General features: G+C 38.3%; 1 protein-coding gene across 1 annotated transcript in view; it reads right to left on the reverse strand.

The window, feature by feature from the left end:
• Positions 1-242: 242 nt before the first annotated feature.
• The window catches only part of TTLL11 (tubulin tyrosine ligase like 11), a 46,687-nt gene continuing 33,222 nt past the window's right edge, over positions 243-13,707 (reverse strand). The window contains 6 exon segments of the mRNA XM_068656657.1: positions 243-3,591; positions 4,568-4,630; positions 4,632-4,694; positions 4,696-4,919; positions 9,748-9,854; positions 12,256-12,513. Coding sequence (XP_068512758.1) covers positions 3,508-3,591; positions 4,568-4,630; positions 4,632-4,694; positions 4,696-4,919; positions 9,748-9,854; positions 12,256-12,513 — 799 coding nt within the window. The 3' untranslated portion in view covers positions 243-3,507.

The following is a 13,707-nucleotide window of genomic DNA, read 5'->3' on the forward strand; positions in this document are numbered from 1 at the left end:
CGCTATTACCATGGCAGAGTGAGCGAGGAGAGGCTCGAGGGCTGGCACTAATCGCATAAAGCTGCAGAGATCAATCTTCTGATCGAGCAACATGGAAAAGCTCAAACTGATGCATCTACTCAGCAAAGGCTGATGCAAGATAACACCCCAAAAAGATGAAGCAGGACAGATTCACCTTCAAAACGAAGATACTCATCTTCCAGAAAACATTGGACAGCAACAAAGAAATTTAAACTACTGGATTCAGCCAAATTGACCATATCACTTTATTAGGCAAGTTGAAAAACAGAATTTTGGAATTAGGAGGAAACACAGCAAAGCATGATGGAAAAGGAAACAAATTAGAGGGAACTAGGTAATATTTAGAAGCAGATTGTCACTGTCCATCAGACAGAAATCAGAATAAGGTCAGACACGGGGCTGGCGAGGAACGGAGAGCTGTCATAATGACTGATTAGCAATGCCAGCCCGGCGCTGAAGTCCGCATGGTGGCAGGTGTTGAGGCTCCTGTTTCACACACGGGAACAATCATGTGCAAGGGAATCGCTGCACAAAAAAGTCAGCACGGAATGAGAAGTCACTCGGTTGGCAACATTAAACAGAGATGTCATTCAGCTCTTTCCCTCTCTAAAGCCTAAGAGGCTACGAGTGCAGGCAAGCACAAAGTTGGTCAGGGCACAGCTTCACATCCCTATGAAGGGTATGTTGCAAATAATTTATAGCTCACACCATAGCAGGTAGGAGCAGCAGTTGAGGCACCGACCACGCAGGATCCAGCTGGCAGCTGCTCCTCCTAAGTCTCTACCTACAGCCTCAGTGTGACACTGCCCTGAGAACTCCCCCATCCCACAGTGTGGAGCAGTGCCCTTTTTGCACCGCCAAATCTCTGCAGAGGCTCCAGCCCCTTCTGACCAGAGCACTCAGTATGAGGGCAGGCACCTACCCTGTTTCAAATGAACCATGCATGGCTAGGCTCAGATGGGAGAGGAGAAGATCGCTCGTCATCATGTGGGTTTCCAAACTGCATCCTCTATCTCTTAGAAGGGTGCTTTGACCACCTCATGGTAGGCTGAACACAAGATTAATGCAACCAGAGGCACAGAGCAGATAAAAGGGAGTCACCTGCAGAGCAAGGGGAGGAGAGCTCCAGCTGAGAACACAAACTCTGAAGCAGGTGGACTTGGGTCTCACACCTGAGCAAGCATTGACATTATAAACAGCTCAACATCTCCCTTTCCAACTGTGTTTTGAAAGAAAGCAGCTAGGACTGCATGGCAAGGAAAGTGATTCAGGCAGAGAGAGCGATTCAGTTTCAAGAGCCAAATCAAGTTTAGGCAGAAGAAAAATTTCAAGCAACTTGGGACTACAACAGCTCCATGCAGAGTAAAAACTCATCTACATTGAGCAAGGAGTCACCTAGTGAATTAAGGTGTATTTGGGCTAGATCCAAGCCTGCAGGGAAGGGGAATGACTGGACTGAAATTCTGGACACACTTGCCTCAAATCTGCTTTAGATGGTTTAGGTGGTTTACTTTGATTTATATCCAGTGAAAATACCAGACCCAATGTGTCTGATAACAAGAAAAATTTCACTGGTATGCAATGCTTATATATAGCATTCAGTATTCCATTTGTGAGCGCATTATTCTCTGAAAATAATATATAGAAAACTACTATTAAAAAACAACACTTGCATACCTTTCATTATTGCTTCTTCTGCTAGAAAGCTATCTCAGGATTAACAGATTATCAGTGCATTAGCATTCATATTCTGAATTCTGCATCTCTGGTCATTTTCTTGTGTTTGCACAGACTGCTAACTTAAAAGCTATGTGAAATTGCTTTGGATGCTGAGTAATATTGCGAGGAAATTGCATTAGATGGAAGGGAAGGGAAGTGTGACTGTTGTGAGGTCTCTGAAGTACATTCCTATTTTACTGCAAGACCCCCCACCTCCCACCCCTGAGAATAATACGGCATTCAATTTTCCAATTATATAAATATATTAACACTGGGTTACTAGAGGCAGATAATTGAATATTTTATCTATTCTACAAAGGACCCTTCACACTTGAAACTGGAAATAAATAGGGTATACTGCATCAACCTGTAAATACTAATTCTCTGTAAATTCTCTGGATCTAATACTGAAAATCAGTATTAGATCCAGAGAATATAAGATCTCAAAATCGAGATCTTGCTAGTGTTCATTATATACAATAATTATTTTAATTCACTGGTATCAGGGTAACTTATATAATAGCAAAAAAAATCCCACAATATTTTAGGGCATAGATTGTACTAGTAGAAAGCTCCAAAGAAAGGTATTCGCATTTATACCATTTCAAATCTTAGTCTTCTATAACTCTGTCTTTACAGGACATCAATCACAAGATGAGAGCAACTGTAAGCTATTTTCTAGTAACACACTGCCAATTGCAAGACAAATGTCAGATGTCACAAAATGAGAAGTAACCATTTTTCAACTTGTGAATGCCTTCAAATATATTACAATGAAAGTGTGAAAAAAAAATGACCCTTTCAGCTTCATTTGTTCTGACAGCTGCCAGACCTTGGAGTTTGGCATTTTATCTTCATACTGCAATAATCTTTATGAAACTTAAACAAGGCAGAGGGCAGTGGCATTAGTCTACAATCACCCTCTTATGTACAACACAAAGTTTCAAACTGTCTAGCCACTGAAAAAAAAACAACTATCGTCTACTATTACTCTTATTTCTGTTACAGAGGAAGAAGAGAAGAAACTACTCCCACATCTGTTATTAGCACATGCTAGGTATTAGTTTCTTGCATGCGCAGCTTGTCTTCTGCATTGTATTGCCATGCTACTTGGGAAAAACACATGCTGCTTAAACCTAAAACTCAAGAAAGTAAATTCTAAACTTTTCCTAGAGCAAAAAGTCACTCAATATTGTGTGTGCATTTAGTCCGTGACATTAAATGTGTGGACTTCTGCACTGTATTGCCATGCTACCGATTGCCACTTGGGAAAAATGCATGCTGCTTAAACCTAAAAATCAAGAAAGTAAATACTGAACTTTTCCTAGAGCAAAAAGTCACTCAATATTGTGTGTGCATTTAGTCTATGACATTAAATGTGTGGACTTTCTCTGTATTGACAACACACTTCGTGTATTCCGGGTAACATTTCTGGTATGCCAGCCACTGGAACATTTAGACATCAAGATCAGGTAATTTTCTCAAATCCAAGCCTAACTGCCCAGGCATTGTGCCATCTTACAACTTCGAGTTTTTGACAGTGTGATAAACACTAGAACACAAGTAGATTATTAACAGTAAAGAACAGAACAGAGGAGAAAAATCAAGCTATGTAGAAATACATTATGGTAATAAAATATGAGACAATCAAAAGAAAAATTGGCTGAGCAGCCCTGAAGTTCCAAGTTATTCATGTTCTTTACAACCAGTCTCATGTCTCTGCTCCACCCCCACCCCCAAGAAGAGTGTGATTATGGAACTCACAGTTCATTTCTTGAAAAATAAGACTATTCTGTAGAACTCCTCCAAAAGAGCTCCAGTGGTATAGTCCAGCATTCTTGACAAAACATCCTGTTAAATAATAAAGATCTAATTTGTAGAGAGTTGTACTTACTTAAGGGAAATATGAAGATATGTGCAAAGAAAAAAAAAATCTGCTCCAGATGTTAATGCAGTTCCAAATAGGATAACAAACAGCCAAAAAGTATATAAGAAAAGCAAACCTAGAATGCAATTAGTTTAGCCTAAAGTCAGTGACAGGATTGGTTTCACTGGAACCTAGAAGACCTCTCACACCTTACACTGTAAGGCTTTTTGCAGCAGCAGTGCTTAGTACCTGAAGACAAAAGCACCACTTAATTAACCAAATTTGACTTTTTTTTTCCCCTGTGAATAAGTGTGATCTTATTTTTTCTGTGGAAGCAAAAGAATAAACATCTTTAGTTTTTCTTTAAAAAAATAACAGTACTTGTCATGGCAAAGACGTACAAAATAGAAGCCAAAATATGATGTCAGTGTTTTAAGAGTGACTATAAAAATAAGTACATAGCCATAGACAACGAGCACATCTGTACTGATACCAACAAGTACAGTTCAAGTCACTGTTTCAGGGTCAAAAGCCTGACGTCTGACCAGAAATGCAATTCCAGGTTTTAGTTCTCCAAAGCACACGAGCTATTTGAGACTGCAGCTTCTTTCTTGGTTTTCATGATACATTCAGTGCATACAAAATAGTGTAATTCCTTTGACATGAGTATGACTCTCAGTTCAACCAATCCCATGATGGTGGTTATCATCCCACTGCATTTTTGTTCCTTGTCTTCACTCTGAATAAAAGCACAGTTTGTCACTGAGGTGTACTGCAGGTTCAATGGAGAAGTTTAAAAAAAAAAAGCCATTGTGAGGGAAGATCATTATTTGAGAATGGGACCTTGCAGTTGACCTTTTGAAGAGCATAAATAAGAAAGAAAAAGCTGTAATAAACAAATTGTGACCATTGGATGAAGGAATTCAATAGCCTGTTCCCTCTGCTGCAGTATGTACGTACCTGGAGATTAATTCTCAGTTCCCTCAGTCTCTCCCTGCTCCACCCTGGTGAAATAGCACTGCTAATAGCGATGATTTCTATAATCTGCAAATTTACTAGCTGTGGCTCTGTGCTTTAGGAGGGGTGTTATGTGCAGCTGCTGTAAGTTGAAGTCCTTCAGTCTGAGAAGTAGCTACTGCACTTCGGCGCTCCAGAATCCCTCGTCCACACACCAGGCGCTTTTCGTCCAGGGCAGCCAGATGATACTCACAGAAGTCAATCAGTGATGCCACTTGCTCGTGAAGAGGAAGCGACTTGTATTTTTTCTGAGCCAGGTAGAAGAAAGCTTCAACAAAGGCTTGCAAACACATTCCTGCAAGGAAAAGGAGTTTAAAGGAGATTCATACCGTGTGCACCAGCAAACTGCAATCTTAAAACATAATAAATGCATGCCATACATCAACACATGCAATTGTGCTAGTTAACTTCATTTGATTTAAAAAGCAGCCATACACAACTCTCATTAGGAGGGAAAAAAAAGGCCAAAAGACAAAGCTTTGTTTCCATGTTACTCACACTTGAGCTCATTTTGTGTTTCAGTACAGCAGATGCCCAGGCTGGGTTGCAGACAAGGGATACTCCTTATCATTGAGGTTATTGCAGTTTTTACGAACATCAGCCTGACCAGCACCCTGGCATCCAGATGCAAACAGGTACACCAACAACTGGGTTCAAAATGTGTAATTAAACTGATCCATGATCAGCCTTAGACCCTAGACCTCTACAAGAGGTATTTTTATTTCAACTGAATAAAAACCAAATAGTCCAATTGTACAAAGGGAAAGTGGTGCAGTGCCAAAAAAAATTGCTCTAATAAAACTCTACTTTGCCCCTTCACAAACAAAAGTACCCTGCAGAAGCCATACACTGCAAGTACAGAGCTCTTCAGGTGTTTCTTTGATCACATCAACCCAGTAACAAATTACCACAGGCAACGGAAAGAGGGGCTGCATATTAACCCTAATTATTATACTTAAAACCTTGAAGTAATACCTAATTTAATTCTTAATTAAGAAGCCAGACCACAATCAGTTTTGCAGAACGTAAGCACCAAGGAACAGTTACAGTTGCTTTGTGTTTTAACTGGCTCCCCCAGTTTGAACATATATTTTAGAAGATTATTTTAGGATGAGATATTGAAATGTTTGTTGTTTTGTTTTTTAAACTCGATGTTGGCTTATTGGTGCCGCAGGAAAGGCACCTTTTCAAAATATTACAATTACATTCTGAAGTATAATTTCTCTCAACTCAGACTGCAGCTGGATTGCTTACAGCCTTGGCTGTAGAACAGCTTGAATTGCTGGGTTATCTGAAAGCAGCAGCTGCCAGCTCAGTAAATTATTTTATCAGTCACGGTGAGCTGCAGACAGGGAAAACACCTTTAGTCACATCCACACTTTCTCCCTCATAAGTGACACTCATGTGAAGCATTTAATGAGAAAAGTTAGAAGCTGCTGTTTTACAGCAACGGCAGCAGCTCTTGTATTGGCCACAGCTGGAAGGGGGCCAAAAGCAAAGCCATCAGAAATGTTTTTTTTTGTTTGTTTAGTGTGCGTGCTTAACACCTAGAAAACATTGAGACTCAACAAATCTGTTAATTTCTGAAAGCCTTGTTCTTGCTATTCTATCAGCTAACCACGTAACTGTCACACCCACACTGAAATACTGAATGCAAACACTGAGTTCCCTCAAAACCTGCCTAGATACTACTTGCACCTGGAAACTTGTCCACATTGGTGAAACTAATGTGACCCAAACCTGCCTAAAGTAGTGCAGGAATCCACACACAAACAGCCACAGCAACCCCACTGCACTGTGCCTCCATTTTCTCCCAGCTAATCCTAGGCCTGGATTTATTCTTTCCATCCACCACTTGCAAAGTCTATTTTACTTATTCTCCTTGTGCCTTATCTGACTTCATAACCACAGAGTCTACAGGATATTATTATAGTATATCTGCATTCAACTAAGACAAAATAATACTTATCTATTTCTTACAAACAGAAAATTCATTAACATTTTGGAAGCATGTTTAAATATTCAAATAAGTTTACACAGAAATAATTTCACTGTCATACCTGCCCCCACTCAGAAATTACGTGTCTCACTGAGACTATTGATCTTTCTGCAGGAGAGAACTGCAGATCCATTTTATGCAAGGGAGTAATGATATCAAATACAAGAAGTCAGCCTCAGCTGGGAAACCTTCTGATTTTTCTGCTATTTTAACATTCAAAAAAATGCAGGATTATATACTTGATGTCCAAGTTCAACTTCTTATATAAAAATCTATTTTGAACCAGTTTCTCAGAAGACGCCAGCTTGCAGCTCTGTGACCAGCATGCTACTTTATACCCGCGGCACTGAGATTTCTTTATCCCAAGCTTATTTAAATGCAACCTTGACAATCCACCTTGATGGCCACAATGAGCAGCAGCATAAAACCTTCAGCTGTTGTTTCCCTGCTGTAAACTGCTCAAAAAAGACATGTCACTAACTCCCTTCTCAACCACAACAACAAAATTGTATTAGTGCAATTGAAATTATTCAATGTTTTACAAAAACTACTGAAGAGTTGCCAAATTTAGACATTCCATTTTATATAGAAATGTAATAGCAATTTTAGAACTTAAGTTATATATTAAATGGTGTATTTACACCATTAATATACGAAAGAAATAATCATTAAACTCTGCTATTTTGATAGATTACTGCCTTAGATCTAAAAATGTGACCAAAGCAGATGGGGAAGTAACTCACTGCTAAAGTGAGGTTGACTGTCTTTCTAGCAAATTTTAAGAGTCTTTCTTAATTTTATTTGTTTTCAATACGTTTTCTTCATAACTACAAATAAACTCACCAACTCACTGTAAACACCTCACAAAATTATATCTAGAATATATGGATCAGTTGTTCACAAAGTTATTAAAAATGCATTATGCAAAAGTGGTTTCTTAAGCCAGAGAAACTCTCTTCATTCTTAATTATTTAATCAAGAAATGCAAACCTTGCTTTTCACTAATAAGGCTGAACATATAATAAGAACGTAGATATTCTGAAACCTTCCAAAGTGTCTCATCTTCTGAATGAAGAACTGAACACGCTATTAGTGTTATTAACCTCCCACATTTTGCAGGGGCTGGGTTCCCAGGCTATGTACATAGCCAGGTAAACCTAGGAATACAGGAAAAGACAACAGAATGCAGACTATGACTTTTTGAAACACAGATGCTCGAAAACCAACTTCTACAAACATATTTAGAAGAATTTGTCTTGGACAAACAACAGACTTTAAACTGAAAACACATCACATTTCTAAAGCAGAGGCTGATTATTATTATACCTGGGGAACACGAGGAATTTTTAGATGTGAGCAAATCTGGGCCCCTCAAGCAATGCTCTGCTGCCCTAGTGCTGCCTACCATGTTAACACCTTCGTATTATTTCAGAAACATTTATGTTTACTTTAAAAACCTAAGTCCACAAGATAATCAACAGAAGAAACCCTTTGTTGATGTTTAGTAACCACCTATTCTCTTGAGCAAATAATTTGCTTTAGTAACCTCAGGAAAACAAACGCGATGCAATTTGTATTAAGTAACAGGAAGTAGGGCATCCCAGTATCATCCCCAGCGTTCAACACTTCCAAGTCCTGTAGTGCTGCAGCAATAGTATGCTACCACTTAGGACAAAAGTATATATTCAAACATTTACAAAAATTAGATTTGATGAGGTCTTTGTTGTGAGAAATATTTTCTAAACTTCACCAGTGCAAATACTCACATTGGAAGTTATCTCGCTGATCTGCACGTACAAAGTCAGTTCTAGGGCCCAAGGGTTATCAGGGTGGATCCAATGCTATTATAACCATTTCTCACTGAGGGGAAACTAATTACATCCAAGAACGCCTGCCCTTTACTGAGAGCAGAAGATAAGAGCCAAACTCACAAAAGAAGAAACCACTGACATTTCAATTAGTTGTTTTCCTTTGAAAGGAATTTATGAAAAATCTGTCTGATAAGCCCAAGAAGTGAAAGGGGATGAACTCTACTGTGCGTACAGGTAAACTGAAGACAGTTCATTAAACAGCTTCCCACAGCTGCTGTTCATGACTAACATATATTTTAGTTTAAATGCCTTTTCATAATGGAGAAGTAAAAAAATAAATATATTAGATGCCTGATCTATAACGTCTCCCCCTGAGGTTGCTCAATGGAAAGGACACTCCAAGTGTCACACTGTGGTACAAACCTGGAACTTCCTGCAGAAAGTGCCTCTGACCAACTGAAAGGAGGAAGAAGCCCAAGGACAAGTGAATCTCCATTAGAGTAAGTTCCCTATAGAAGCCCTTCAGCCATTCTGAGTACATTTACATCGAGTCCTACAACCCACATTAGATGCAAAAATGCTTACAAGTGACTTAAGTGACTAATGCTCCTGTAAGAACAAACAGGAGCACAATTTTCAACAAGGGGTGCTTGTAGGAGAATGTGCTGCTATTCTTCTTTACTAAGAGCCAATTTAATAGCTGAGCACTGTGGGAGTTTGTGCAGAAACCTATTGTCCTTCCCTGAGCCATCACAAGGACAATGCAAATGGAAAAAAAAAAAAAAAGGAATATACAGTTGGGCAGGGGGAAACTCTCTGGAAAGTATTATGGGTAGTTTTCTTTGTCCCCATAGTAACTGGTTTGGAGAACAGAATTAAATCAAAATGAAGTTAAGCATATTTATTTCTAGCTCCTGCACAGCTTTTTGTTTGTTTGATTTTTTGCTAGACCATGTAAGCTACTCTAATACAAACATATCTTCTTACACTGTAATTAAGTTGGAGGTTCCACTGGGAGTGTTTTTAAATGCTCCTCTGCAAACAGCAACAAGAATTATGCATGCAAAACTGCAAGCATATGAAGGGAGAAGATTTGCAGAAGATTTGTTCCAATAAATAAACTGAAAACCAACATCTATTCTATCGATGAAGGTAAACTGTCATAGAACTAAATAGAACAATTTGTTGTACATGTACGTGCCTCAGATTTACATGCCTTGTTCCCATTATCCTTTACTAAAGTTTGGGGTGTGCTTGAGCTACTAAAGCTACAAAAAAAGCTTCCAGAATCTTCAAATACAAAATAGCATTACCTGATTCTCTGTGATCGATTCCCATGCTGTTCCACCTTCTCGTGATATCAATGTATAAGATATCTACTGAAGCCATTGAAAAATTGCTGTTACTCAGTTTGCAGTTTCTGTTAAAATGAACAACAAAAAAAATAAGTCTGCTTACTTCCAAACTTCCGAGGTAGAAAAATTTGTGCAAGAGCAATGGAGAGAACACAGGAAGAAAATTTTACTTGTGTCATACATACACACCCGTTGTAACATACGCAGTCATACAAAGTCACACAGAACATACAGACAAATAGCAGATGCCAAACAAACCAATGTTCATTAGGTGTATATATCTGAAATGGGAAAGGCCCTGTGTTTTCCATCTGCAGAACATCTCACACACGCAACTAGCCCTGCTGTCTGTTCGAATCATGTCAGTGCCATATTTGCCAAGAAACGGCTCTGGACAGGATGAGCAGTCCAGTTGGAGGCACACATCTAAATCCCATCTGCACATTCAATCTCATGTCAATATCTAGCAACAAAAGGCAGCAGGTCAGATTACAGATTAACTCGTCTATCTTGGTTTTGCAACAAGCAAGCAAAAAGTTCTGAATATTTAAATAAGAAATAAGACTTGACCACCTGTTAAACACAGCTTTCTCTGAGGCTGTTGCTACTATGCTTTCTGAGGCCATAGCAGAATGGAGTTAATTGGTACATGGTAAAACCCAACACAAACCTGCACAGACAATCTGCATAAAGCAGAGTTTGCACAGAGAAATACTCTGTTTGACGGACTGATCCTGTTTGGAAAGGGTTGGAGGAAAGCTTTCAGGCACAGAATCATTTCTTCCTGTCTGAACACTGAACAGATTTATCCTATGCGTTACTGAGCAGTGCACAGAGAACCGCAGCATCTCTGGATGCATTTGGTGATAAGCACATGTGGGAGATCTGACTTGTGTGGTCTAAGCCCACAGTATATTGTTGATCAGTAGATGAGAATTAGCCATCTGTCCAGGATTTCCAGATGTCTGGCAGCCTGGATGGAACCAGTGCACATGCCAAAGAGCTGGCCAAAAGTTCTAGCCAGAAAAAAAAAAAAAAAAGATAATTTAAAAGAATCCTAATTTTTAGTAGCCTAAGCAGAGCTTATTTAAAACAGAAGAGAGCTCAGATGTGGCCTAGATAGTCCAAAAATAAAAATAACTTTAAAAAAATATTAGAGCCACATTACATATTTCTCTCTTTTTTTTTTTTTTTTTGAATGAATGAATAAATCATTGAAGGGGGGGGCAGATTTTGTTTAGCAAAAGTTTGAGTGATAACCTTTGCAACCCACTTGCCCACACATTTTCACATACACACAAAATCACATTTGTGTGCCATTTCATTCTTGAAAAGTGAAACAGAACACATCTCAGAAACAATCTTCTTTCTGAAAGGAGCAGTAAAGACAGCATTTCAGAAAGAGGCCAGACAACTGACGTAGATCCTCTGGGGGAAAATAAAGAAGAATATTGGCTAATATTAAGAAGTTTAAGTTAACATGCATGAGGAAACTGCAAAGAGTATTCATTATGATATGACAATTTATTTTAATATTATTAAAAGAAAACGTTGGCATTTATACTGTGCTCATCTGACAAGTGCCAAGTTAAGGCCGGACCAAACAATAGAAAATATAGAACTGGAAAACATCCTGCACTGGTCTGTAGATAGAGCAGATGCCTTCAGTATTTTTCTATATATCTGTAATTTGTATAAATCAAACTGTTTATATTCATTCCTGAATACTAAATGCATCTGCACAGAAACAGAATCTATATTTTAAGACTACATCTGCTGCTTATTTATTTTGTCACTGTCAATGGAAGCAGAACATGAGATATTTGTACCATGACAAGAACAGATTCATCCATAAAAAAAAAAGAATGAAAAAAATTAAAGTTTGTGGGAAAAAAAAAACAAATTGAGTTCCTTGCAACGGCAAGTTGCAATTTAATAATGCAAATCCTTAGTGCACAATGCATTGCACTGGCACTTGGAAATCCTTTACTTTGGCCTGGGGCAGAGAGCTGTGGCCCCACAGCTAGCAAAATCAGATCTCAAGTGACCCAATTTCAATTGTCACTTTTTCACAATTGTATTCCTGGGGTTTACTAGAAGCATGACATGCTGACAAGGACTGCAAATACTGTCTCTCAAAGTACTACTGATCTGCTGTCGAACAAAGACCCACATTTCTACTAGACACAATCATAGGTCAGGCATTTGGGGAATTTGGAAGTATATATAGTGTTTTATATTATTTTTAATATGCAATGTTTCAATGAAACTTAAGGGGAAAAGTTCCTTTAAAAACTATTACTACATCTACCAGCTAAAAGCGTAAAGCTGTTAAGGCCTATTTTTATCCAACAAAACTGAAAATAATCAGTAGTAGCAGTACCAGTACTGCTTCCTAGTAGGGCTCTGAGTTTCTAACTTCCGTGCTACACCTCATTCCATTCCTAAAGAGGACATATTACTAACCTTATAAATGTTCGGAAACCTGTTGGCCCCAACTTTGTCGTCCCTTTTACACCAAGAAATCGGATAAACAACGCAGCCACTTTGTCCACAAGTCGCAGATAATTGAACTGCTTAGCATACTTTGGAAACACCTGCTTGAGACAAAGGGAAGGCAGGCCTGCCTCTGTAGTTTTGCTGGTATCATATTCCAGTCCGTCTGCTGGTCCTGCATCCAGTAGCTCATCTTTTGTTTCTGACACATGCTCTGAAGTCTGAGATCTGTAGCATAAAATAATTGTATCTTATGTTAACCTTACCCTTGCGAGATTCAATAGTTGTCTTTCTGCATTTATTTATTTGTTGTTACTACCAGCAAACTAATTTAGTTTAAAAAGCAAGTTACATGAAATTTCATGGAGCATTTAATGGGAAATACTTAGAGATCATAATAATCCAATGCTGTTTTTAAACTTATTTTCCAATAATGTTTAGAAGCTCCTATGCTCCCTGATAAGTGAGGAACAAAAAGCACATTAAGATATGTTTGCAAAGAAGAAATTCTATCAGTATATTCAGAAGTGATACAGTTCACATAAACGCATACAGCCACAAGTCCGAAGACAATTTCTGGGCAATCCCATTATTTTATTTTATTTTTTTTTTTTACAAATCCTCTGTGAATACTGTCAAAATATATTATTTCATCTTCATTGTTGTTGCCAAATTCTCTAAATAAAGCTGGTTGAGACAAAGATTAAGAAATGAATATCATGTTTATTCAGCATGACATTTTTACATTTTTTCTGCTTTTGACACACCTAAATAAAATTGAAGATTGCTACTGTCATAAGCTCAGAAAGTCTGATAGCTGCTGATAGCTGCACCCGCTAAGTATCCACAGGTTTTCATTTTCCTTCCCGTCGTTTTTCTAAGTACAATCATTAGGAATATAATTCACACTACATATTTAAAAATTAGTGCTTTTCCTACATTGATCTTTTGTGTTCCTGAACAGATTGGGTGTCCTTCATAAAGTTCTGTTCCAACGGAGAATAACAATCAACATAGTTATTATCCACCCACAGTACTTTAAAAATTATCAAGTCAAATCTACAGCAAATCTGTACCTTCCAACTCTCATTCTAAAAGGCAGCAGCTTTCCTTAGCCCACTTCCAGCCAACCCGTAGTCAGTCATCCATACCAAATATCCCCGTGGGATTTTTAGCCTCCTTTCTCCTAAGTTTCCCTGAAAGGCATTAATCCATTGACACGCTGTCTTCTTTCAGTCTAGAATACTTCAAAGTAATACTTTTAACTTCCAGTGAGAGGCATAATGAAAATAAATGTATGGCAACATTAACACAAAGGAAAAAAGTAAGGACTGCAAAGAAAGTGTGAATTATGCTGTGATATCTAATGTCTAAAAGCCACTTCTGGAGCCAAATTTTGAGCTCTCATAGAATCTGGGCTTT

Source organism: Anas acuta, chromosome 20, assembly GCF_963932015.1.
Source record: "Anas acuta chromosome 20, bAnaAcu1.1, whole genome shotgun sequence".
NCBI classification, from domain to species: Eukaryota; Metazoa; Chordata; class Aves; order Anseriformes; family Anatidae; genus Anas; species Anas acuta.